The sequence below is a fragment of the Podarcis muralis genome, chromosome 1, assembly GCF_964188315.1.
Source record: "Podarcis muralis chromosome 1, rPodMur119.hap1.1, whole genome shotgun sequence".
In the NCBI taxonomy this organism is placed as follows: domain Eukaryota; kingdom Metazoa; phylum Chordata; class Lepidosauria; order Squamata; family Lacertidae; genus Podarcis; species Podarcis muralis.
In genome coordinates this window covers 17,621,786-17,649,781 of record NC_135655.1, presented here as the reverse complement: position 1 = coordinate 17,649,781, position 27,996 = coordinate 17,621,786, and the positions used below count along the sequence as shown (strand labels likewise).

Here is a 27,996-nt window from a genome sequence, read left to right as displayed (position 1 = left end):
GTTCCCCATCTGGTTCCTCCCACCATTCCTCTGCATCCAACCAGTCCAAAGAGATGGCCCTTTCTTCACTTATACAACAGAATGCACATTGCTTTGAGGGTGAGCCATGATGAAAGCAGCTAGCTCTACCCTTGTTGTAGGCAAAAGGTAAAGGTAAAGGACCTCAGGACAGTTAAGTTCAGTCAAAGGCGACTATGGGGTTGCGGTGCTCATCTCATTTTCAGGCCAAGGGAGCCGGCGTTTGTCCACAGACAGCTTTCTGGGTCATGTGGCTAGCATGACCAAACCGCTTCTGGCGCAATGGAACACCGTGATGGAAACCAGAGTGCATGGAAACGCCATATACCTTCCCGTCGCAGTGGTACCTATTTATCTACTTGCACTGGTGTGCTTTCGAACTGCTAGGCTGGCAGGAGCTGGGACAGAGCAAGGGGAGCTCACCCCGTCATGGGGATTCAAACCTCCGACCTTCTGATTGGCAAGCCCAAGAGGCTCAGTGGTTTAGACCACAGCGCCACCCGTGTCTCTCACCCCTGTTGTGTACTATTCTAAGCTCTCTAGAGGGAAGAAAAATATATAAATAATATTTAAATTATGAATATGATGAAATGATGCTCAAATTATTTTTTAAAAAAGTGCTCACACTGTTGCATTTTCTCACAGCTAACCAAGAAAATATTGGTTTTTTTCCTTCTTGCTTTGACAGTGCCTCTGCTTCATTCGGTTCAGCTTACTTTTTCTTTGCTTTAACCACAAGCCACGGAAATGTCGAGCCAAAGTTGCCACATTAAATAATGCATAAATCCAAGCAATTATGGAAAAGAATCATAAGCAGCAACTTTGAAATGCACACAGCAACGAACTTAAAAGGAAGAACATTCTTTTAGAGGCTGTACCTCAATTATAATCCACTGCATGCAAGTCATAATAGATTTACTGTTGTTTCACAGTTGCCTCGGCAAAAATTGCCTCAGCTGTGTCCATGGGAAGTTTTCCCTGCAGGCAAAGAGAATCGGAACAGCTAATAGCATAAAGGAAGGCATCTCATTGACACCAAGGGAATAGAAAGATAAGGCCTCAAGGTCCATTTACCTTGTCGTGTTTTCTGTGTGGCACAACAGCCGTGATTCATTTTGTGGTACAAGGCTGACATCATCCATTTCCCTGTGGTTGCTCTTGAGACATTCCTTAATCCTGTGACAATGTTGTGGGTTGCCTTGATGGATGTTTCTGCCCACAGAAATAGTCTCAGATATTCTGATTTCTCCAGTGTAGCTGGGAGCAGTTTAGAAATTCTCTAACATAGCTGAAAATGCTTTGATGAAGTATCGGTACAATTCTTGTTAAGCACTTGTACATTTCCAAGCACAATTCAAAGTGTTGGTGCTGACCTTTATAGCCCTAAATGGCCTTGGCCCAGTATACCTGAAGGAGCGTCTCCACCCTCATCATTCTGCCTGGACACTGAGGTCCAGCGCCGAGGGCCTTCTGGCGGTTCCCTCACTGCGAGAAGTGAGATTACAGGGAACCAAGTAGAGGGCCTTCTTGGTAGTGGCACCTGCCCTGTGGAACGCCCTCCCACCTGATATCAAGGAAATAAACAACTATCTGACTTTTAGAAGACATCTGAAGGCAGCCCTGTTTAGGGAAGTTTTTAATGTTTGATGTTTTATCACATTATTATTATTATTATTAATAATATTCTTTTGGGAGCCGCCCAGAGTGGCTGGGGAAACCCAGCCAGATGGGTGGGGTATAAATAAATAAATAAATAAATAAATTATTACTAAGCAAAAACGGACATTCAAAAATCCGGATCTCTTGCTCAGGGGTGGGGAACCAATGGCTCTCCAGATGTTGTTGAAATCCCCAATTCCTATCGGCCCTAGCTAGCCAGACCAGTGGTCAGAGAAGATGGGAGATGCAATCCAAGAACATCAGGAGTGCTATAGGGTCCCCGTCCTTAGCTGACGTTCATTGACTATGGTTAGCCCTGGTGCATTGCAAGTAAACACAATTCTGAATTCTAAGTTTCCGTGAGAAAATAACCCTCATACTACAATACCAACGGCCCCTCATTCTTCAACACACATGATATCTTGCTCTAACCGGGTGGATAATTTACAGCATATAAATGTATCCATGTGGTATTATTTTTTGGCACTGATTGCTAATTTAACCAAACGTGCAGCTGTTCCCCAGAGATGGCCCTATTTACCTTAATTGCATTGTGCCCTAATGAGAAAATTATTTTACAATAACCTCAGGAAGCTGCAAAGTGGCACACGCTGGCTAGTCATAACCCTTTATATTGAGCTTGCGGGCCCTGCTTGCCAGGTGGGCAGAGAAATCCTGCGCTCACATTAATCCAGGGGTAGAAATATGGGGAGTGCCAAAGTGTGATCAGCCCTAGAAGGGGATTGGGGGGGGGGGACACCCCACCAGCAGCAGAAGCTATTAGCAAAGTGCTATAAAAACAACACGCACACCTTTAGAAGCTCTGGAAACACAGTCAGGGACTGTAATGGCACCCGCTTGCTGGCCTCACACAGAGGGAAGCCTCTCTATTAAAAATGCCCAAAGTGGAGAACAACATTTTAAAAATGAATGCAATGAAAGAGAAACTGCAGAACCAGACAAAAAGAGCCAGGTCTCCTCTCCCCATATTTGGTGTTAACTGATGACACCCCCCAAAGAATACTGGGAAGTGTAGCTTGCAAAAAGTAGCTCCATTAGGGTAAACTACATTTCCCAGGATTATTGGGAGGGGTAATGTGCTTTAAGGGACGTGGGTGGCGCTGTGGGTTAAACCACAGAGCCTAGGACTTGCCGATCAGAAGGTCAGCGGTTCGAATCCCCGCGACGGGGTGAGCTCCCGTTGCTCAGTCCCTGCTCCTGCCAACCTAGCTGTGATGGCCTGGGATTCCGATTCGGAGGATGAAACAGAGGAATCCCAGCCTGCACAGGAGTCCCCGCCTCCAGGGCCGGCTGAACTGGGGCAAGGCCTAGATGCTGAAGAGCCTGCACCTGTGGCAGTGCATCAGGAGCTGGCCCCAGGTGAAGCCCTTCTGGCCCCAGAGGGGCTTGACGACTCAGTGGCCACAGGTGAGCCTCCTCCAGGGCCCAGTAACCCTTCGGCCTCTCCTGATCTGCAGAGGCTTAGGGCAGAGAGGCGAAGGGAACTGGTTGCCCCCAGGAGGAGTGCTCGCCTTAAGGCCAGAGGAGGCGGGGCTCCTGGGGGCCGGGACCGCCCCTGGCCTTAGAAGAGGATAAAAGCCCAGTCAGCCCGGCCCCAGGTTGCGGGAGCAACGTCGTTGTTGGCTTCGGACCTTCCTGTGTTCCTGATCCCTGCTCGGCCTCCTGTTCCTGACTATCCGGTACTCCCGTTCCCTGCTCGGCCTCCTGTTCCCGACCATCCAGTGTTCCTGCTCAGCCTTCTGTTCCAGCGTTCCTGTTCCCCGCCCGGCTCTCTGCATCGGACCTCGCCCCTCTTCGTGTGGACTCTGCTACACCCACGGTACCTTACCCCCGGGACCAGCACACTAGCAGTTCGAAAGAACGTCAAAGTGCAAGTAGATAAATAGGTACCGTTCCGGCGAGAAGGTAAACGGCGTTTCCGTGCGCTGCTCTGGTTCGCCAGAAGCGGCTTAGTCATGCCGGCCACATGACCCGGAAGCTGGACGCTGGCTCCCTTGGCCAATAAAGCGAGATGTGCACTGCAACCACAGAGTCGGCCACGACTGGACCTAATGGTCAGGGGTCCCTTGACCTTTTTTAATGTGGTTTAAATGTGTGGCATGTATACAGCCTAAGCATAACTAAAATGAATACATATTCACACTGCTACATCTGGTTCCCTCACCTTCCTGTGTTGTCTCCCTGCTAAGTTTTAGACCAGGCATAGGCAAACTTGGCCCTCCAGATGTTTTGGGACTACAGTTCCCAGCACCCCTGACCACTGGTCCTGTTAGCTAGGGATGATGGGAGTTGTAGTCCCAAAACATCTGGAGGGCTGAGTTTGCCTATGCCTGTTTTAGACTGTAAATTCCACAGGGTGGGGACCTGTTCTTTTGTACTTTGGCGACACGCCTGTTGATGGTGCCAGCTTTCGTATGCTTACCTGTCGCTGGTGAGACTATTCCATAATTGTGGCACTGCCGCCGTCAAATTCTTATTGCGCATTTTGAATGGGTGGCACTCAGAACAGCACCTCCTTGGCTGATCTCCGAGTCCAGCTAGATGACTATTTACAAACCAAAGCAGGAGCAGCTTTGAGTTAACTTGCTGTCAAGAGTTCATAAAGGAGCCTGGCTTGAATACATTAAAATATATATTTTGCAGTTCCCACAGGTCCTCCCTTATTTACAGGAATGGTTGCATTTTATCAGATAGGCAGTGGAGCACCAGCTATGTAGATATATTGCCATATGCCTTTGTATCTAATTTGTTTCGGAGTAGCTATGGTAATAATGAAAGATATGAATCTAACTCGGAATGAATTACTTTGAAAACGCTGAATAACAGTACAGCTCATCTGAGGCACTTGCTCTAGACAGACTGTTTTTAAGTTGAATGCTCAAGGAAATGCTTGCTGAACCTAGTTGTGTTTACTCTGAAGTAAGTGTGGACAGGAGCGCAGCAATTTGACGTCCGCTTACTCAACTCTCATTGAACTCAGTGGAACTAATTTTTGTGTAAACATGTGTAGGGCTGGGTGGGTTTCTCATGCTGCTAAAGGCTAGCCTTGAAATTTACGGCTAGGGATGGATGTGAAATTTCATTTAAAAGGAAACCTACCTAATTCAAAAGGCTGATTTCAATTCATTGGAAAGATAACACTATGGTCCCCTTTGATCAATGGATAGAACATATGATAACCCTTGCAACATACAAATGGATTGCTTTTAGATGCAGATCGTGTATGGATAAATAGAACAATATTTGGTATGCATTTATAAAAAATATGACTTGTTAATCATTTTATACTTGTCAAAATAATAATATTGCTCATATAGCCATATTTCATATTGTAGTACAGTTTTAGACACTTTTTTGTATTTGTTTTTAATTTTGCATTTCCTTTACCGTACTTTATTTCTATTTTAAAAAAATTCATATATATATATATGAATATTTTAAAAACCCCATCCAATTCACACTGTCCAAAACACAATGCAAACTGAAACATGTGCATCCTTTGGCGTCTGAAGCTCTCCAAATTTTGGATTGCAGTTCTGCAATCAAGTAAGGTGTACAAAAATGCACGTACAAAAATTTAAAGTGTGCATATAATGTATCTATAAATAAAAATAACATCCTATGCAAAAATGTAGTACAGTGGTACCTCTGGTTACGAACTTAATTTGTTCCGGAGGTCTGTTCTTAAGCTGAAACCGTTCTTATCCTGAGGTGCGCTTTTGCTAATGGGATCTCCCGCTGTGTGTGCGCCTATGGCGCACGACTTCCATTCGCATCCTGGGGCAAAGTTCGCAACCAGGAGCAACTACTTCCGGGTTAGCGGAGCTCATAACCTGAAGTGCTCATATCCAGAGATACCACTGTATATTAAGGGAAACCAGCACTAAAATGCTGATAAATTTCCATGAGGACTTGAAAAAGAAAAAGAAAACTTATGTTTGAATGTGGAGAACTAAAAGATCGAAAGGAGGAGAAATTGTGAGAAACTGAGATTGACAGATTAATCCATCCCTGTTTGAGATTAGCCCAGTTTAAAAGGTAGTGATTCGTAATCAATTCTGGATTTGAGCTGCAAACTTCATAAAGTTTACTACTGTGTAGATAGGCCCATAAGGCCACCACTTCCTGCATGTCTTCCTCCCCACCCCTTACAAATGGACCTTGAGCTGCTTTGGAGGCCCTAGCAGGAAAGCATAGCTATCATAAACTGTAGTTTCTTTCTACCTGGGGCGCGCAAGCTCTTCAGGACGGAGTGAAGTGGGAAAGACCTGCCATGCCAACCAGTTCAGCTGAATCGGACCTGGAAATCCATGTGATAACAGGTACCGTAGCCAAACAGTTCTTGGATCCAGTATATCTTCTCCCATTGAGCTACGAGTAGCTTTTAGGGGGTGATTTTTATTGGGGAAATAGCACAGGGGGGAAGATTCGTCCTGCACTGCAGTCCTGGGCCAATCCTCCCCAGCCCCTACTGCTTTTATCTTTTGGAATCCAGCCTGCCTTGAGGGACTTCTTTCCTTCTTCTGTCTCAGCCTGGCTTCCAACCTGGGTATGCATATAAATTTTCACGAACCGCATTTTCATCTAAAATATTGCAAGGCAGCACACAACTTTTAAAAACACCAGTCAAAAACATATTTTAAAAACCAAGAATATCAGATACATCCATAAAAGCCAATCTCAGGTTTGAAAGGCCTGTCTGAATAATAGTTTCTAGAAGATGTCAAAAAGCGACCAGGAGCGGCTCCTGTTGAACCTCTATTGGCAAGGAGTTCCACAGGACAGGGCCTGCTACGCTGGTGAAGGCCAGATAAACCTCGGTGGCATGTGGGATCGCCACAAGTGCCCCATCACTGAGAATGCTTCAGGGCAGGGTTGGGGAGCCTGTAAGCTTCAAAATGTTCTTGGATTACTGCTGCTATCGTCCTTGACCACTGGTCATGCTGGCTGGGGCTGATGGAGTTGGAGTCCAACAACATCTGGAGGGCCACAGATTCCACACACCTGCTTTAGTGGTCAGGTTGGGTGTTCTTTATAAGTCAGCAGGACCACCCCCCTCCTCCCCGTTGATTCTTTTAGTCCTCTCGATGGCTACATCATGCGCCCTGCCCAGTGATATCATTGATAATTTTGTTGTTGTTGTTTAGTCGTTTAGTCTTGTCTAACTCTTTGTGACCCCATGGACCAGAGCACGCCAGGCACTTCTGTCTTTCACTGCCTCCCGCAGTTTGGTCAAACTCATGCTGGTAGCTTCGAGAACACTACCCAACCATCTCGTCCTCTGTCGTCCCCTTCTCCTTGTGCCCTCCATCTTTCCCAGCATCAGGGTCTTTTCCAGGGAGTCTTCTCTTCTCATGAGGTGGCCAAAGTACTGGAGCCTCAGCTTCAGGATCTGTCCTTCCAGTGAGCACTCAGGGCTGATTTCCTTCAGAATGGATAGGTTTGATCTTCTTGCAGTCCATGGGACTCTCAAGAGGCAGGGGGTTGGACTCGATGGCCCTTGTGGTCTATTCCAACTCTATGATTCTATGATTCTATTCTATGATTCTAAGAGTCTCCTCCAGCACCGTAATTCAAAAGCATCAATTCTTTGGTGATCAGCCTTCTTTATGGTCCAGCTTTCACATTGATAATTTTAGCAGCTGCCAAAATTGGTGGGAGAATTGGGATTTTAAAACAAAACACAAAACAACACCGTACCTAAATGCAGGCATACGAGCCACCCAGAATCTTTTGATTTTTGGTTTCAAATGGATTTTTTTGCGGGAAACTTGTTATGAATGACACGATGAAGATGTTTGTTGCATTGTCTTCCAGGTATTTAAGCATTTTAAAAGATGTAATTTGCACTTGCAGCTTCGTAACGGCGCACAATGGAACTCCTTGCTCTTGAACTAAAATTACATATTTGTTGCAATTTCGTGTTGCAATGCCTGTGGGGGATCCCAGAGATATGAATTACCATGCTTTTGATGTGGAAGTGCTAAATTGTATCTTTTGATACGCGGTACATAGTAGTTTTGTTAATCAGTCATCTTGCAACAAGGTTAGGGATAATGAGGGAATATGGGGAACAGCACACTCAATATCCAAATGCTCACTTATGCGTATACCTCAGGGGTTTCGACAAGACATGTTCATATTGGTCTATTCATAAGGCTTTCAACATACCATAGCTACAAAGCAGAGTTTCTCAAAATGGTTTTCCTCAGAGATACAGTGGTACCTCGGGTTAAGAACTTAATTCATTCTGGAGGTCCGTTCTTAACCTGAAACTGTTCTTAACCTGAGGTACCACTTTAGCTAATGGGGCCTCCTACTGCCGCTGCGCCACCGCCGTGCGATTTCTGTTCTCATCCTGAAGCAAAGTTCTTAACCTGAGGTACTATTTTTGGGTTAGCAGAGTCCGTAACCTGAAGCGTCTGTAACCTGAAGCGTCTGTAACCCAAGGTACCACTGTAATGTCACTTTTTCTATAATTCCAAGGCATATGTTTACAGTCAGGTGGCTTCCAATTCTCTCTACCTCCTCAGCCCCGCTTAACTAATTTGGGCTTGTACAAATCTATCAGCTATGTCATTTACTGAACAATGGGTTACCCAAGGCTGTTTCAGTGATCTTTCCCTAGTTCTGAAAGATCCATTAAAGATGCTTTCAAATCTATCATACTGCTGTGCGCACTTGTGAGCAAATCATTTCTTCTTCTTCTTCTTCTTTTCATTTTGTGCTTCACTAGCCTAACAAGATTGTAATGCATCAAGCAATTCATGCAATGCAATTATCCGACTGTTTCCCCTTTCCCTAGCCTTTGGTCCCTGAATATAATAGCATCATGGACCCGCATTCAGAGATTTAAACCTAAAGCATACTGGCCCAAACCATGGCACTGATTTGCGCAATGCACAGGAGTTCTCCTCTACGGAAGATTTCTGAAATAATTGGCTAAATCCCCCCCACCACACACACATTGGCCAATGGTATAAGCCTTTAAGTGAACACTGTTATTCCATAGTTGTTGTTTTTAAGGTGGCCAGCTGAAAGTCCACAGGCCAAATCTGACCCCGGAGACAATTCTATCTGGTCTCTGGTGACCTTATCAAATTTGAATCAAGGTACAGTGACGCTGTGGGTTAAACCACAGAGCCTAGGACTTGCCGATCAGAAGGTCAGCGGTTTGAATCCCCGTGATGGGGTGAGCTCCTGTTGCTCGGTCCCTGCTCCTGCCAACCTAGCAGTTCGAAAGCACGTCAAAGTACAAGTAGATAAATGGGTACCGCTCTGGCGGGAAGGTAAACGGCGTTTCCATGCGCTGCTCTGGTTCGCCAGAAGCGGCTTAGTCATGCTGACCACATGACCCAGAAGCTGTACGCAGACTCCCTCTGCCAATAAAGCGAGATGAGCGCCGCAACCCCAGAGTCGGCCACGACTGGACCTAATGGTCAGGGGTCCCTTTACCCTTTACCTTACAGTGAAAGAAAAAAAGACTCATGTGGAAAACAGAAAAAGGGTTTCAAAAGTTCTATGCAATAGAGGTTCTCCCCATTTACAGTGTAATTCTTCACATTTCTACTTTGCCTCTCACTGAGTTCAATGTGATTTACTCCCCGGTAAGTGTGTAAAGGATTGCAACCTTAATGTCACCATTTCATTTTGTGTACATCATCTCCTATACGAGTCTTTTTTTAACCTTTGGTCCTCAGATGTTCCAGGACTACAACTCCCATAATCTGGAGTCAATTTAGCCAATGACTAGGGAAGATGGGCAGAGTAGCCCAGCAACATCTGAGGACCTGAAGAACAAATAAGTGTGCACACTTATTTGCACATAATATTATGTTGTGGTACATTTAATCCTATTAAATGCATTTATACCCCCACTTCCCCTGAGCTCAAAGTTGCCTATCCAAGCAGGCTTCCATTAATAAACTTATCAGATGTGAATTTGTTAGCTTCTGCAAGGAAGTTGCATCATGTGCCTTCACGCCACTCACTGGGCCTACATAAAAGTCAAACATTTGTGAGATACCACCCAATTCTAGTTCCAAACCTGTTCTGGTGTATAGAATTATTAGCCCCTGATAAAACAGGTCAGCTACATCTTCTCCTCCAGTCTGAGCTGATCCTGTGTTGCACCATTCCTCCTCTCCTACTTTTCAGAATATGATGAAAAAAGCCTGTTTATTAGCAAAACTGCTGTAACCCTGGAATTCTACTGTGCTTGATCTCGGCAAGAGGGCATCTTTTACTAAAATGGAAATGTTTCTCAATGCAATGATTCATTAACCTCTCGCTGCAGTAGGATCTCCACTGGTACACGCAGAAATTGTTTTGTCATCAAAATCAGACATGATAATGAGATTTTCATGGATTTATACAAAAAGTGTTTGACATCTTAATGAAGTATAGATTACACATGCATTGACATCTCACCAAGAGTGCTGTAATTATATTAAATCTTACTCTACTTAGTGGGAAATTATCCTACTTAACCATTTTGCAAGCGATAGAAAAATATCACCCCAATTCAGCTCTAGCAGTTTTAAAAAGATTTGTGTATATCGTACCAGGATGTGAACGGGGACTTGTGTTCAGATGTGCATTCCATTGAAATAATTTAAGTGAAGGCATCCACGTTCAGAAGCACATTCAATTTGCACCTGTGATTTCAGAGCCAGCCAGGAAGGCACCTTTTGCACAGATACCTCCTTAGCTGCACTGGGGAGATATTTAAAACCAGAAGGCCAAAATGAGCAGCTTTGTTTTCCATTAAGAGATTGATGACTGTGTATTAAAAGCAACAGAAGAAATTACAGCCCCTAACATCCTTGCAGTATGTATCATTTTATAACTACCCTGTCATACTTTAGCTTTTGTCATCTATGGCCGGCATCCAAACCATGTCACTGAGCAAATCTGCAGAACTGTGAATTATGCGTTTTTGTTAAGATGTCATTGCTTTGACAAAAAGTTGTATGAATGACTTTTATTGGATTGTCAAATGAACGCTGGGGAAATTGGGGAGTACTTGTTTGTTCTTGCAAGTACTGCAGTCTGCAAAGCTCAGAAAGCCGGACTGAATAAGCAACAATGATTTAAAATACAGTAAATATCACATTCACTTGTACACTTTCTGTCCTAATCCTGAATATTTGTGCCAGCAACTCTTCCAGCATCTCTGGCGTAATGTTTTAGCAGTGCCAAGGCAACGTCTTATTTTGCAAGAGCATCCTGGCACTGTTTCGGTGCAGCAGTTCACTCTAAAAACATATTTGCTGAAGTTAGGCTTGCAAGCTCTGGTGTGCAGGGTCAAGGAGCAGAGTCACTGCAAAGCTGAGAAGGGAAGCTGGGGGGTCCAGGGGGTGGAGCTGGACCTAATAGGATGGGCTGTTGCTGGAGCACAACCTGGAGGGTCTGGGAAAAGGCAGTATGAGTGTGAGAGTTTATTGCAGGCGCAGGAGGAACTTTGAGCCTCTCTTGTGCTATTAAAGCCACATGTGACTATTGTTAATGCAGGCTGGAATGCACAAATAAATCTAATGCACATTGTCACCTATGTTTGTTTTGCATTCACGTTACAGATAAAGTGAAAGGCTCAAAACAGCTTATGGGTGAAAATGCTCAGAGTCTTGAGACTAAGGGTTTCACTTCCAGGGCAATCGCCACTGCCTCTCTGTCGTTGTCATGCTTGTGCAAGATGGAATTTCTTCTATAAATCAGCCAGCTGGTCTCTATCTGCATGCAGCTGTTTGTTTCCCAAATGGCCTACCTTCCTCCTCTGAGAAACTAGGGTATTGCTTGCTTCCCTGCTTCACCAGGTGTCTTTCAGGACAAATAGTTCACAAACTGCCATAATAATAAAGTGATGATACATTTTTGAGCGCTTTGGACTTTTAGGAGTTGGAAGGCAAAGCTGTGAGCTCCTGAGAGGCATCCGAAGGTTGTGGGTTCACACTTCACTGTATTCATAGATTATTTCTGAGTAGCTATGGTTAAGATTGCATGTGCATTGCCCCTAGATGTGCAACTGCTGTGGGTTAATATGATTTTTGCCTAGTCGTAGTCTGTGTAACATAGGGAGGAACTTTAGTCTCTGTAGTTGCATTTAGACATTTCCAAGAACAAATCTAGCCTGCTCCCGGTCTTGCATGTGTCCCCCCCCCCCCCAATGTAGCAGTGAGATGGGACATTTCCAGTTTAGACTAACAGTAGTTTAGCATGCCATCAAAGCCCTAAACTGTGGCTAATTTTAACTACAGCTAGTAAGAACAAGCTACTGTCATAACCTAAGGTTTGATGTTGGCATGTCCACTAACCGTAGTTAAGATTAATCACAGTTAGTCTGAGTTCAGATAAAATGGTTATAAAAAATAGAAGTGACTTCTTGCAGCTATGTGAGAGGAATGCACAAACCTTGGCAAGTTTTCTGCACCCGAATTCTGCGTATGTCAGTAACAGCCCAAAAGCTATTTGAACAGAAACTAGTTTCCTACTAGCACAAATTATCCAGGGCATAATAGACTACAGATATATTATGTTTGTTAATCAGCTTCCTGTGCTACTACTGTATAGTCTTGTTTGGGAGTTCATATAACATGATCCATATTGCATTAGGGAATCCCCGCACGGAGATTCCCTGCATAATTTAGAACTCTGCACAGTCAGGAGGATCCAGAGGAGGAGATTGATGGGGCCAAATGACCCTGCTCTTCCTTTTATGCAACAGGAATTGTGTGAGCTACAAGCACCTGAACAGGGCATGTTTTCATGGGAAATGTAAAGGAAGAAATGCTGTTTCTGCTTTTCACATATAAAGGCACAAGGGTTTTCTCACCCACAGTTATGTTTGATATTTTGGAGATCCTAACGAGGCTCTTGCTTTAAAGAAGAAACGTTAGGGATTGCCGTACTTTGCTTGTACGGCTCCAAGTCTCTCATCTAAATTGAAGCAAGCATTCTTGGCTGCATCTTCTCTTTTCATTAAAAACATTGCCTGAGGGCTGTAATCCAACCCTGGGACTAAGACCAGTTTTAGGTCATTTATGCTGGCCTAAGTGTGTTGTTGATTCAGCACCACCGTACCTTCCAAGTATGGTGACTGTCTTAGTTTTATCTCATCAGAAGATACTGTGCAAAGTCAGTAGTTCATTTTGTCATATACTAGAGACACGAGGACTCAAGCTGTACCCTCTGGTGCAGAACCTTGTCCTTCAACTTCAGGGACATTGGCGCCCATTAGTAAGAGGAAAATGTTTAGCGGGTGCTCAGAAGCTATCTCTTTCTTACACCATACGTTCCAGGACTGATATGTATCATTCAAAACAGGGCATGGCGTTTGCTGTGCGTAAGCTATATAGCTCATCTGAACTTCATAACAGAACCACACCTTTCTGCTTTACATTACTGTGGAATTAAACTTCCATCCTTTTGTTTCTCTGTCCACATTCTTGTGGACTAGAACCCGCACTCCACAGTCCCGTCGTACATTGAAAGAGTAAAATAGCTTCACCGGTTTACTACCACTCTCGCATCAAAAAGTGTGGTTCAAGTGGGTGTCTTGATAACGAATAAACCTTAAGGCTGAGATGCTATACTGCACACACTTACCTGGGAGGAAGCCCCACTGAATTACATGGGTTTATTTCTGTGCTTAAACTGTGTACACGTTGCTGGCTTAAAACGCTGTTAGGTCATTCTTTTCCTCACTTTGGATAGTAGCTGGTAATGGGGGAAAGCATATTAAAAAGCAGTATTTTGTAAGAAATGGCAGGATACAGGACAGATATGTATTATGGGTGATATGTACACCACTTCGCAAACCACAAATGGGATCTCACTGGATGCAGAATAAACAGGCTTGTGCACACTGACCGAAGCTATGCAGCCCAATCTTATGCATACTGCTTAATGAGGCTTATTGCAATTTTTTAGGGATCCTCTTTCCCCCTTTCCCCTTATAATAGGCAGAATCAAACTTTGGAAGGGGGGGAAAACTCATCAGCAGTACTTTCATCTTTGTGTGTGGTACAATAAATAAATTGCGGAATTCTTTTCTCAGTGAATAGGCAGTTTTATATTGTCTTGCAATTAAATAATCCACTTCGTTTTTGCTCCCTTTTCTTCAGCCTCAGGCCCCTCAGACCACGCCCCTCAGTAGCTGCAGATGTCATTCCCAATACAGTGGCACCTCGGGTTAAGTACTTAATTCGTTCCGTAGGTCCGTACTTAACCTGAAACTGTTCTTAACCTGAAGCACCACTTTAGCTAATGGGGCCTCCTGCTGCCACCACGCCGCTGGAGCACGATTTCTGTTGTCATCCTGAAGCAAAGTTCTTAACCTGAAGCACTATTTCTGGGTTAGCGGGGTCTGTAACCTGAAGCGTATGTAACCTGAGGTACTACTGTATCAACTAAGGTTGTTTGTTATTCCTACTCGGGAGTAAGGTCCACTGAACTCAGCGGGGCTAGCTTGCAAATAAGCATACTTGAGGTTGGATTGTAGATCTGCAACCCTAGACGCGTTTACTTTGGAGCAAGACTCACTGTCTCAGCTGAGGTTTACTTAAGAGTAAATACGCAAGTAATTGATCTCCACCGGCTGAACCTTAGGTTTGAATAGCGTTTTTAAAATCCATGCCAGCCAAGCACCCCTCAACTCCACCCATTCCCCAGATCTATTTGTTCGGCTCTTCCTTCGGCAAATCTCTTTCCTCCTTTCACTTTCCTTCCTACTGGACTTCGCTCGGCCCTTCGGCGCCTCCCCATCCTCTCGCCCCCTTCTTCGCTCCAGATCCTCCCTCCCATGCCTGTATCTTGAAAGCGGGTTTGCAAATCACTCGCCCAGCGGGGCTGGCGGGGTCGAAGGGAGGAGCCGCTCGGCTGAGGCTCAGCTCGATCGGGCCAAGGAGGGTGCGGCCAAAAAATGGGCTGCTCCTATTTCCTATAAGGAGGCCAGGATTTCTTTGGGAGGGAAGTCCGTGCATGTTGGAACCTACGTTTGCAGTTCTGGAAATGCTACTCCTCGAGGACATAAGAAGTGCGCGTGTGAGGATGGTGCGAAAAGGCACTCTGCGCATGCTTGGGAGCGCGGTTTTCATTTTACAGCGCGATTTCACGCCCAGACAGCTCAGAGCAATTAGCATAGGCTGCAAAGCTGAGTCGAATCCACACAGCCACACGCAGTCAGTACTCGTGGGATTATCGCGCGTCGTTCCAGGCTGGATCCTGACCCGTCTGGCAAAGTTGGGAAGTGCTTCCAAAGCACAACTCCGTAGGCTTTCCGGGTAATTCGTGGAAGCCGGGCCCGTTCACACGAGCCCAAGACACGGCACGTGTCTTGGGCTCGTGTGAATGGGCCCGGCTTTCCCCGCCCTTAATCCCTGAGATAGAGAGCTGCCAACCTATTACGACTCCCATCGTCGCGCTCATCCCCGGCGACTTTTACGGGGCAGAAGAAAAGAAAAACGGAGAAAACCTCCTTGCCCAGCCACGCATGCATTTCTCCCCACCAGCTTCCAAAAAACACCGCCTTTTGGCCATTACCGGCCTTACCAATGCCCCCACCAAACCCCATTGTTTGGAGGGAAGCCCTCCTCCTCCTCCACGCGCGCTCGGGGCTCCCTTTCCTTCGGCGTCATTCAAGAGTGATGAATGGGTTGCGCGGGCGAGCCAGCGTCTTCCTCTCCCTAGCGCCACCATGATCACCCCAAACACCACCTCCCCAAAGGATGCGACCCCAAACCACAACATGGGCGCAATCAATAAAAATACATAGCAAACTGAGGTTTTGCCCCCCCCCCCAAAAAATCCTGGCTACGCCCTTGCCTCCAAAATAAGAATTCTCCCCGCCCCCTTTTATTTTAGGTGGTCCCAAATTTCGGAAAGCTCACTAGAATGGCGAGAGAGAAAGCGCGTTCTTAAATATATACATATTAAAATTTCAGAGGAAAGCCGGCCGCCTGCCCCATCCTCTCTCCCCTCGCAGTGGAAGAGGAGGAGGAGGAGGAGAAGCGGCGGCGGCGGCCCAAGCCACGGTGGAGTGACTGCGTTGCCGTGGCAACCGGCGGAGGCAGGCGGGCAGGCCCCAGCCGCCTCGGCTTCTCCTCGGCGCGGGGTGTGTGTGTTGTGTATGTGTGGGTGGGCGAGCGAGCGAGCGAGAGGCAGGGAGCGGGAGAGGCGGCAGCGAGAGGCAGGGAGAGCGAGAGAGGAGCCGGGAGAAAAGGAGAAGGGAGGCTGGGGGGCGACGACCCCTAAGTGGGGGGAAGACAAGGAGGCGGCGGCGGCTGAGCTGGCTTCAGGATGATGGAGGACGGCTTCTCCAGTTACAGCAGCCTCTATGACACCTCCTCGCTCCTGCAGTTCTGCAACGGTAAGAAGAACGGTGGGGAGGGGGGGAGAGATGTGGGGTTTCTCTCTCAGATGCACACACGCCCAAGGATTTGGGGGGGGGGGTATGTGTGGCAAAGAAGCCCCCGCCGTCCTGGCTCCGGTATGTTGCCTTGCATGCAAAGTCCTGCTGCTGCTGCTGCTGCCTCCGCCGCCTACTTCTGGCCAAGTAAGGTGGATTGTGTGGGGCGAGAGGAAGAAGCTGCCCAGGGGAGGAACCCACAAGCTACCCCACCAGCTCCCCGGTTATCCCAACCCGGGTGAAGCGCGGCGGGGCCTTTGCTCGGCTCGCCTATTCCCCCCCCCCCCCGAAACTGGGGGACACGGGAAAGGAGGAAGGGAGGGAAGGACTTGGCTCCTCCAGAGCCACAACCCTGTTTTTGCCTGACAGCACAGCAGAGAAATAGTTTTCTGTTCCTGTGTGTGTGTATGCATGCACATATATATATATCTTTGCATGCTTGGGAGAAAGCTCATGTCTGCTGTGCAGAACTCTCCCCCCCCCCCCTTCTGCTTTGCAGGAATGTGTAGACGTGTGTAGTGGAAGATGCAATACAGAGTTGGAAAAGAAAGTGAAAACTCCCCATGTTGTGTGTTTGGAAAGGGAAGGGATTCGTTTCCGCTTCTTCTGGGGTTGACTTGTAGGGACCACCGCTTTGTAAACCGAAAGGCTTGTCTGGGGCGACCTCTTTTCTGTTTTTTTGCAGACCTTTTGATTTTGAATGAGCGAGGGAAAAGCCTTCCAAAACGTCCGAGGAATGTGTATTTGCCAAACCATATTTTTCATATGAATCGTTGACGTTTTGTGTAATTCTGGTGATGGGTTCAGTTTGTTTCGAAGGCAGCACAGTGTGGAAGAGGTGTCGTTTCTAGTGAGGCTATTTTCAAAGTAAACAGAAGTCAGCTTAGAGATGGAAGAATGCCTGTTTCTAAGTTCTGTAGATCCTGGCATGTTTTTTTGGGATTATGTTAAGTCAGCTAAATTTACAGTAAACTTTTGCAGTAAAAATTTACAAGGCAGGGAGAGTCACTTCCATTGGAGGAATTAATGTTCAGTAACTGGCTCTATATTATTTATGTGGATTGCTACTTAGACAACATCAGTGGGATCATTATTTTTTAAAATGGACTCATTCTAATAAAATATTCTTACACTGAAGGAAAGCCTCACTGAACTCAGCGGCACTTGCTGCTGAATAGTCCTGGCACTGTTAATTGCAGAGAGCTCTGGACTTGTGACTTTAGAGTTTGTTTCTCTCCCCCCACCCTAAACCATGATCACTAAATAGCAGCAGGTATCTTATAACTCTTAGTAAAATGTAGGCAATTTTTTATTGCTATATATAATTGTGTGCCTGCTGTCTGGACAAGAAGATATGCGAAATACTGCATTTGTATAGTACATTATTAGATTCTATATTTTTCTCAGTATTAGAAAACAGGAGGAGCAGATCTTCTAAGTCAGAGACAAAGGATGAGATTCCATAAATCAAGGTACAGGCAACACAGCTCCCTGTATCAATAGCATGGAAGCCCTGTTGCAGAATAAAAATTCTGGAATACATCTCTGTAGATGTGCTTCATGAAGTCTGCTGTTTTCTAAAAACACATTAGCTAATTAGCATTTTTTTGATGGATCATTCTCCATGCCTATGGTTTTCCTCTCTCGCAGAGAGCACAAATAGTCTGATTCACCCATGCCTTCCTCATGTGCGTTTGGTTACAACAGGATTAGCTTGTATGATAAGATGTTGCAGAACTGGACCCACAGGCACTACCCTGAAGAGATTGGATGATAGTGGTACACAGAGTCTGGTCCCTGACAAAACAAATCAGAGGTAATTTGTTACAGGGCTAGTTTAGAAGGAAAGTGGTTGACAGGTGGGAACTTTGGGAAGGTGTTCTAAGTATAGAGAATTGTGTGGACAGTAGAAAGCTGTGAATGCAGAGTTAGGGATTATCTACAAAGCCTCTTGTCCCATTCCATCCCCGCCCTGGAAAATCACACTTTTGAGCAAACAGCAATTTGGGTTTTCTCCAGATTGATGTTTGTTCCGATATAGAGCAAAAGAGCAGGTTTTCCCTGGGAAAAATGTGGGGCAAAGGGGAAGCTGCTCAGTGGGAGTGTGGACAAGCCCTTAGCTTCAGAGAGTTTTGTTATTTAGTATGAGGAAACAAGGGATGCTGGTGGCGCTGTGGGTTAAACCACAGAGCCTAGGACTTGCCGATCAGAAGGTCGGTGGTTTGAATCCCCGCGACGGGGTGAGCTCCCGTTGCTCAGTCCCTGCTTCTGCCAACCTAGCAGTTCGAAAGCACGTCAAAGTGCAAGTAGATAAATAGGTACCGCTCCAGCGGGAAGGTAAATGGCGTTTCCGTGCGCTGCTCTGGTTTGCCAGAAGCGGCTTAGTCATGCTGGCCACATGACCCGGAAGCTGTATGCTGGCTCCCTCGGCCAATAAAGCAAGATGAGCGCCGCAACCCCAGAGTCGGTCACAACTGGACCTAATGGTCAGGGGACCCTTTACCTTTATGAGGAAACAAATTTGAATGAAGCTTTTGCAGAGAATGATAACGTTTTTAGAAGCTGATGGAAAACAGCTGAAGGAGAATTCAGAAGGAAGTGAAGCTGAAGGCCTAGTTCAGACATCTCAGTTCAATAAACCATGGTTTATTGGACTAAGAACTACGGTAGCTTTGTGTCCAGGTCCCAGGCTTGTGATTTGTTTAACCACAGCTTCCTGTAGTATTTGAACTAGGAAACTATGCATTAAGCACTACTTGTAAACCAGTATATGTGGGGTTATGTGGCAGGAAGAGGAAGGTCAATGAGTGGTGCACAGGCTATAGTTTATCAGACAAAGTTCCTTATACCTGAACTGGTTTTCTGTGGATCAGCAGTAGGACACAGAGAGATGTCGGCAAGTTTTTGTGTTGTGAACAAAAAATGGGAATATGCTTGAGCAATTCAGACTGAGGGAGAGAAAGGCATTAATACGTTTTGATGGAGGATATTTTAATAGCAAGAATTATGAGAAAATGGAGAGAAGTTGGCTTTAAATCTTTAATGTTCAACAATAAATTTTCTTCCTTGTAGTGGGGTAATGTAATTGCATTCTTAGTATCATATGTGGCCTATCATCATGAGGTGTTTCCCTTAACATCTCAGTCCTGTCTGGCAGGTTTACAAAATACTTCATTCTACAAACCGTCCAGGATGGCAAAGCAAGGCTTTGTTTGTTTGCATTGAGTTCTAAAACGAAGACTCTTGGGAGTGTGTGTATGTGTCAGGAGGCACAGTTTCCTACCCCCCCTGGGTTTTCTGTTGCTTTACAATTTTTCATTTGTCACTTAAGTAATCATTGTTCACTGTAGCTTTATAAGTAGGTTTATATGACACTACTGTGACTACTCAGCTCTCATATTTTGGGAGGGAGGGGGATAGGAAGACTTATTTTAAACCACACCAGCTTAATATTATGAATATTAGGGTGAATGTGGGTGATTCCTAGTTGAATGTGCAGGTGAAAAATTACAAAGAGATTTATTGCAAAACAAAAATCCAAGTGGAAAATCAGATATATACACGCTAGTCGCCAAATGGCTCCTTAAACAAGGGTTACAGTTGCCAAAGTGGAAGGCCTAGTTGCCATTTTTGGGCCAAATGGCTCAAAAGCCGTATTTTTCAATACAGTACTACTTTTTGGTTCCTCAGATTCATTCTGATTGTGCAGATAAAATATATCGGATAGAATTTCTGCTCTCCCACCTTAAACTAGTAAATCTTGCGTTGTAAATAGACCATCCCTGTTCTTTTGAGAGAGGCACAGGAATGCTGCTGCACATGTATGTCTGCTTGCCTGCCTTCGCCTGAGAATGCAACAGGTCCTCTGTGTGTCACTTTTACTTTATAGTACCAGAGCTATGCAGGTGCTTTGCTGATTTTATAGCGACAGAGTGTAGCACTGAAAGTCAAGAATGCTGGCCAGAATTTCCACTGGTCATCAGTAATATGCTGTAGAACGAACAGCTGCTTGGGTCTCCTTCAGTAAGAGGGCCATCTCTTCTCTTGGTTGTGAGTCGAGGCCCCGTCCCCCGCTTTATGATGAAATAAGACACATGGACACAAGTATTTTAGGTTAATGGGCTAAAAAAGGCCACAACTTTATTGGTTACAGAATTTGAGTGGTATTGGCTTAGGCATTGGATCTGAACCGACTATACTTGACTCCTGCCCACTCTGCAGGAAGTCACACAAGGGTTAACAACCTATAGGGGGAGCTTGTTGATGCAAATGGCCCTAGCCACCACCTGGGCTTCAGACAGGAACCACGACCACCGGATTCCTGTAACGGATTACCCTTCAAGGGGAGGGGTAGGTGATGGCCACAACCTCTCCTCCAACACACAACACATTTTCCAATGCCTAACTGCCAAACCTTACAAAGTTGTGACGATTTGCTACGAGGTAGGCGAAAAACCAAGTGGCTGGTGCCAATCTGCCAAGTGGAAGAACTTTCTACCAGGCCCCTTCAACATGCAACCAACCGAGGTCCATAGCAAGGTCAGGTGTTGAATGCATGAGAATAGAGGGAGGGAGGGAGATCTGTGTGTGCAGGAAACAAACAGGCTGAGCCACAGTGCCGCGCTCGCTTAAGAGCGGCAAACCATGCCCCCATGTAGGCTGGCTGTGGGCATGATGCAGGCCAGGGACTCTCAGTGATGCAGGGGGCTTGTGTGCCAGCCATGCCCCCCTGCGAAGCGCGGGAAGCAAGACTCGCTCACAACCCCTCCCCTTGGGGAAGAGGAGAGACTTTGTCTTTTCAACCTGTGCACAGTGGCATGGCTGTGGCAATGAGTGGCAAGTTGCTGGGTAATTTTTTTGAAGTATCAACATTTTGGATCTTGAGGAACTCTCTTCCTCTCTGTACGAGGCAAGAAGATCCAAGATTCGGCATTCATTAAGGGATCATCCGCACTTCCGCTTGCCCTGATGCTTCTGTCCAGGAAAACCTGCTGTTTACCGCTGAATCAGAGCAAAAGTCATTTTGGTTGGTGTTTACTCTGATTTACAGTGGTAACTCAGGTTACAAACACCTTGGGTTACAATCACTTCAAGTTACAGACTCCGCTAACCCGGAAGTAGTACCACGGGCTAAGAACTTTACCTCAGGATGAGAACAGAAATCGTGCGCCGGCGGCAGCGGGAGGCCCCATTTGCTAAAGTGGTACCTCAGGTTAAGAACGGTCTTAGGTTAAGAACGGTCTTAGGTTACTGGAACGAATTAAGTTCGTAACCAGTACAGTGGTACCTCGTGTTATGGACAGGATCCGTTCCGTAGGCCCGTCCGTAACGTGAAATGCCTGCAACTCGAAGCATTGTGTCTGCGCAGGCGTGTGACGCGATTTGGCACTTCTGCACATGTGCGATTTAGTGCTTCTGCGCATACGCGAGCGGCAGAACCCGCTGTAACCCTTTCCGGTACTTCCGGGTTACAGCAGGATGTAGCGCAAAAAGACGCAACATGAAGCAGACGGAGCACGAGTTATGACTGTAGTTCTAAAGAGCAGGTTTTCTGGGGGAAAGCAATGGGACAAGTGTAAGTGTGGACGAGTCCCTAGTTACCTCAGTGTTTGCTTCTGATGGCTGTATTGAAATAGCAGTGTTAAGCGTGCTTCCAGATGGGAACTTAATTTGCAAATAGGCCATTGAGATACTGCAACAGAATCAGCAAGGCTTTCCCCCCTTTTTACTTATCGGATTTTTCTTGCAAAAGGTCAGCTGAAGTTGGGGAATAAAGGGCAGGCATTTTGATGCCAACAACATTCTATGAACACTCTGAAAAACTAGCGTGAGGAGCACTGATCCCACAGTAAACACCCATCTGGAAGCACTCTTGTGTGTTGGCGTGCATAAACAATGCAGAGCTGTACATGGGAAAGAGGAAAACTGGAGAGAGAAGTGAAGATAAGTTGGTTGTCGCTGTAGTCAAGCCGTGAAAATGAAGAACGTGAGCACAGAGGAGCATTACACCATTTTTTGTAATGACCTATATTTAGTTACTTATTAAAACATTTATGTGCTAGATTTTCTGCCCTTCACCTGGAGTCAATCCATGTATTCTTTACATAGCAAATGGTAAAGAAATATGTTCTTAACCAGAGGAGATGAATACAATCACTGACCAGCAATGCCACATGCAACAAATTCAGAAGTTACCAGAGTCAAATGTATAACTGCAGTACATGTGACAGTGGAACATTGATTAAATACTAAAGAGGGTCCAGGAACCCAAGTTTTCCAAACGCTCCAAAATAAATGCAACTCTGGAAAACGGATACGGTAGCAAGCAATGGTAGCAAGTACTTGGAGGCTTTTTTTTCCTGGAATGACTCTTGTCAGGACTAGGCTGGAGATACTTGAACCTAGACCTGGAGCCTGTGGAGAAGCTGGAAGCAGCAGAAAACTGGAAACATCTGGAGTCTGAAGGTCAGCTAGCATTCCTCTGATGAACAAGTAAGGGCAGAAATCCACACTCCTAATATAGGAGATCTTCTCAATCCAGAGCTCTTGGTCTGCTTGCCAGGCACAGGGGCTGATGTTGCACATTTTCTGTAGACTCTTTCTGTACTGGAAGAGATCTCAGGTTTGAGTGCACAGCCTCACTTAATTAGAACAGCCTCTAACCAAGAGGTACCTTGTTTAAGCTCCATAGTCCTTGACAGTCCACAATGAATGGCTGAACACATCGTTTATTTGATAAGGCAAAACCCTCATATGAAGATGCCCCATATGGAAGCAAGAAGTGTGGCCTGGGAACATGCCGGGCATATGCAGAATGGGGTCATGAAAGACAAGACCTGACTCTTGTTTCAAAATAGAAACCACACAGAGGCAGATGCACATTTAAACTACAGTGGTGCCTCGCAAGACGAAATTAATTCGTTCCGCGAGTTTTGTCGTCTTGTGATTTTTTTCGTCTTGCGAAGCACGGTTTCGGGAAAGTTTTGGAAAAGCTTCAAAAATCACCAAAGTCTTCAAAAACCTCAAAAAAGGCTACCACACCGCGTTCTATGAGTTGCTCCTCGAAATCAAGTCGCAACTGTATTAACGGTGTTAAGAAAAAGGAAACAAACTTGCAAGACGTTTCCGTCTTGCGAAGCAAGCCCATAGGGAAAATCGTCTTGCGAAGCAGCTCAAAAAACAAAAAACCCTTTCGTCTTGCGAGTTTTCCGTCTTGCGAGGTACCACTGTATTGGAAAAGTTTTGGTCACTTCCGGTACCAGGCCTGTGGGAGACATTCTGATATCACACCAGGCAAATACATTGGTAAAATTTTGCATTTTTCTGTTGACATTCCTATCCCTGTTCCAAAACATTGATGTTATATAGCCTAAGGATTGTATTCAACGTAGCACTAAAGAAGATAGTACTGTCAGCGCAAGCATATCTTCTTGACCTGACAGAACAGTTGTCCCTGTTCTGCCCCTGCCCGCTGTTTTGGGGGTTCTCCCTATCCTCCAGAGGAGATTTGGGGAGAAGGGGAAGTCCCCTTGTGCTACTGGGAGTTGTCGTGATGGCTTCTCCTAGCATAACAGTTTTACTGAATGTAGCCCTAACAGCTTTTTCTTTAAAGTAACCATCCATCATCGACTATCAGGTTCCACATAGGCAAGTGTGTGTGTGTTTAAAAAAGTCAGTTTGTCTTGTGAAAGATTAGATATTTAGATCATTTTGGACTTTGGCTTGGAGACGTTTCCTAAAGCTAGTACTGTATAACTTAAAATTATTATATACTGCATAGTATATATTCAGTTAACTGCCAGTGTTGCTGAATTATTTAGCGCAGTGGGGATCCAGAAGCTTCTCTCGGCATATAAAGTGGATTGGAAGACGTGTCTTTATTGTTGGCTGCCAAAAAACTTGTAATTCAGCTTTTTCAGCAAATGTTGGTTTTGATATGGGTGGGGAGGTCTACCGCCCAAGTTGACCAAACACAAGAAATGTCTATTATCGTTGCCTGCTAGATTGTTGTCAGGCATTGCCAGGTTTCCTTTGTTTTTATATGGAAAGATTTCTTTAGTAGGAATCACAAACAGCATATTCTCTCTAAATGTTTACATTTTAGGGCCAAACTAGAGGCAATGCTAAATGCATCACTTGAATTTGCATATTTGGTTGTTTGCGAAGGTTTTTTGTGTTTTTTTACAGTTAGTAGCAGTTACAGGATATGGGATCATAGTGAAAATATTGACCTCTTTCTCCCCCATTGAAGTCTGAGGAATTCTTCAGTGTTGTGGTGGAAGAGGACAGGGATAACCAAACCAACCCTGTACACCACAACCCTGATAAAAATCATGTCCTCCCAAGTCTGCTATTAAGTATGGGGGAAAAAAGCAAAAAAAAAAAAAGATGGAACTTCCAAGTGATGCATTTAGCGTTTTGTCTGGTTTGGTCTTAAGAACAGAATTCCACATACACGATTAAACCAAAGTAAAGTACTTTAATAGACTTGTTGCTTATATGGGGTGGCGGGTGTGTGTGTGCTAAAAGCAGGTGCTTAACTCTTCTCTTGAAACTCATAGAAAGATGCTTAAGTCTGGCTATATCACATGTGATAATATTGCTGGATGGCGCCCTAATCTCCAAGCTTTACAAGATTCCAGGCACTTACCCAGACCCCGTGTTTCTTTTTGGAAATGGCGCACAGCGGAGACCGTGGTATCCTTAATATACATGGTTTATTTACATATATATGCAATATATATATTTACAGAGAGAAAGAGAGAGAGACTTTGATAATATGTTGCCCTGAGCAAGGACAAAATCTGGCCCTCCTTTCTTATTTTCAAGCTCTCCTCCTCCTCCTTGCCTTCTGTTTTGGACTCCATGGACTTGTCGCCCTGTGCAGGGAAACCGCCTGCATTGCCCTAATTCTGGCATTGGCTGCAGCCTTGGGTTCAATCAGAAATCAAACAGAAATCAGACTCTCTGGCTTTCCAGCTTGCTGCTTTTTGCATCCAGCTTCTTACTCCCTTAACTCCCAGCTCTTCGTTTGTCTTCTAACTAACTCTGAACTGAAGGAGTCCCAAACATTTGTAATCTCTCACAGAGCCCTCTTGCCTTAATGGCCCATCAGGTAGGTGATCGTCTGAACACACGAAGGTAGCCTGGCTTAAATAGCCTTTAACACGTACTGGAACCAGAGATTTAGAGGGATCTGGCACCCTCAAACTCTTAACAACATTTTGTGTACAGTGGTACCTCGGGTTACATACGCTTCAGGTTACATACGCTTCAGGTTACACACTCCACTAGCCCAGAAATAGTGCTTCAGGTTAAGAACTTTGCTTCAGGATGAGAACAGAAATTGTGCTTTGGCGGCGCGGCGGCAGCAGGAGGCCCCATTAGCTAAAGTGGTACTTCAGGTTAAGAGCAGTTTCAGGTTAAGAACGGACCTCCGGAACGAATTAAGTACTTAACCCGAGGTACCAGTGTATTTATATACACGTGTGAGTGTATTTTCACTTGTGAGTATATTTTGTATAGTTAACTAAAACCCTTATACAGAAAACCCCAATATTTGATGACATACAAATAATTAAATGTTGGGGAGTGGAGGAAACAAGCCCCCCACAGCTAGTGAAATTCATTCATGTCTGTTAAATACTGCAGAATAAATGTATGTAATGAAGGAATGATACTACTACTCTAACTCATTCCTACATATTGATTACATTGCATTTAGAGTTCACTGTAGGTTTTTAAGAACAAACATGCTTTTGAGTGCTGTAGGCTAATATCATGCATCAACATGTGTGGGAATTTAATACTTAAGCTATCCTTCCCTAAGAAAACTAGTAGGAAAAAGATAAGCATTTTAGTTATGAATAAAGCAACATTCAGAATTCTAAATTAAACCATTGGATCTTCACTAGGAAATCATACTTTTGGCTGCTATTCAAGGGGCTCTTTAAATTTTAATTGTACTTCATTATGCCGGTAAGATATTTGTTATTTTCTAATTAAGTATGCCATGCCTCTGCCCCCTTCCCTTTTAAATAGTTTACATAAAAATCATAAAGGCTCCACAGTTCATCCTCTATAGATTTAAATTTAATAGGGTTTAGTTTATTTTGATGTAGTCAGTATTTCTTAAGAGTGTGGCATGAGATACTCTCAGGAAAGGTATAAACTACCTTGCATGTCTTATTGGGAGTAGGCCTTTCAAGAGCCAGGGCTTAAGGTTCCCCAAAATGCAAGTTGTGCCACATTGGGGTTACTGAGATGGAGGAGTAGGTGACAAATTATGCGGCACCAGGATGTGTAGAAGCTTCTGGGGGGGGGGGGAGAATTAGCATAGGAGTTTTAGATGCTGCATTCAGTTTCTAAGTTGAGAGTTGGGGCATCTGATTTTGAAATGTTTGGGAAACAGTGGGCCAGGTGATATATCTTAAGTTTGATGTTGGCTTATGCACAAAGGTGTGTGCATGTGTATCTATTGCTTTGCTTTTCGGAGGAATAAACAGCAGTGTCTATTCAGAACTACATTTTTGCAAGCGGAAGTAACTAAAATCGTGTGTGTGTGTGTGTGTGTGTGTGTGTGTGTGTATTTGTACTCCTAACTTCTCTGTAGTCCTCCGAACACTGAAATACTTTCCTAAACAATGGGATTCTTTGGCTCCCAAGGTGGCTTACAGCATTAAATGTGTATCTCAATATGACAAAAACCAAGACCAGCAATTAAAAATAATACATTAAGCCTGCATTTCAATGAGGTCTTTTAACAAACAATTTAAAAGCTGTTAAAGGTTTGGTGGGATAAAAAGACATTTGCTGCCCATCTAAAACCATCAAAGACAGTGTTAGTTGATCTTTCCTTGGGAGAAACCTCTCTAGCTTGGGTGCTGCCATAAAAAACCCCCCACATATGTCTCGTGACAATGCCTAGTGGGTCTGTCTTGGCGGCTTCTGCTGATTTCTACAACTGTTGGGCTGGTTCATATAAGAGGAGGTGGTCCTTCAAGTACCCAGGTCCTAAACCATTTAGGGTTTCATAGCACCTTGAATTGGGCCTGGACCTAAACATGAAGCCCATGCAGATGGAAGAGGGTGGGTGTAATGTGGTCTGAATAGTGAGGCATTCTTCCCTTTTAAAGGCCTTCTTAATGTGTACATGAGTAACACTAGCCAAATGGCTGCTCTGTGTGGTGAAAAGCAGCTTCAAGAGGGGCTTGGAGCAGAGCCACAGTAGGGGTGTATGTGTGAACAGAGCAAAATGTTTGGATCCAACCCTTTGTATCTATACTATTTATCACTTTCAGCAGTGTGAACTTTGGGTGAAACTAAGCATTATGAGATACATAGGACTACAGCTGAAAATGTCAGCCCTAAAGTAAACTCCCTTCTCTCTAGTATCAGGATAGTAACACTGGATTTCCCTTCCCCGTGAGTAGAAGTCACTGATGTGAAATGGGCGGTTAAAACATATCTGCCTGCTAACTGATTCCAGAAAGCTACAGCAGCAACACTAAAGACCCAGATGAGTGCATTTCACGAGCACTTAAAAACATAATAATAGGGGCTGCAGACAATATTAGGGGAGACTTCCCCTGCAGAAAAACACCAAGCTCCCTTGTTTAGAGAACCATTTTGTACACACAGTCCATTGTGCCTACTTTCAGTGGTAACTGTTGGCTTCAGATGCCACAGTGAGTTGCGGTAGCAGCAATGGGGAACCTATTGCCTTCCAGATGTTGGTAGACTCCAACTCTGATCAATGCCAAATGTTCCATAACCCTTGAGTTGTAGGATGATACTGAGTTTCCTACAAAAAGAAGCCCGAGTTCCCACAGATGCCATAGTTCAGTCTCCTCTGTCTGCCTGTTCTTGGGCCTGTGTAGCCATGAGACCTGTCT

The 27,996-nt window shown here is 45.0% G+C and overlaps 1 protein-coding gene across 5 annotated transcripts in view; it reads left to right on the top strand.

Moving 5' to 3' along the window:
* The window catches only part of EML1 (EMAP like 1), a 138,084-nt gene that overhangs the window by 54,367 nt on the left and 55,721 nt on the right, over window positions 1-27,996 (top strand). For 2 of the 5 annotated variants that reach the window (XM_077924154.1, XM_028712992.2), the window contains exon 1: window positions 15,764-16,063. The exons of 1 other annotated variant lie outside the window; for it this stretch is intronic. In XM_077924154.1, coding sequence (XP_077780280.1) covers window positions 15,994-16,063 — 70 coding nt within the window. In that variant the 5' untranslated portion in view covers window positions 15,764-15,993. Of the gene's footprint in view, window positions 1-15,761; window positions 16,064-27,996 lie in introns of those variants that run through there. 2 more of the 5 variants (XM_077924150.1, XM_028713146.2) reach the window with 2 other exon arrangements.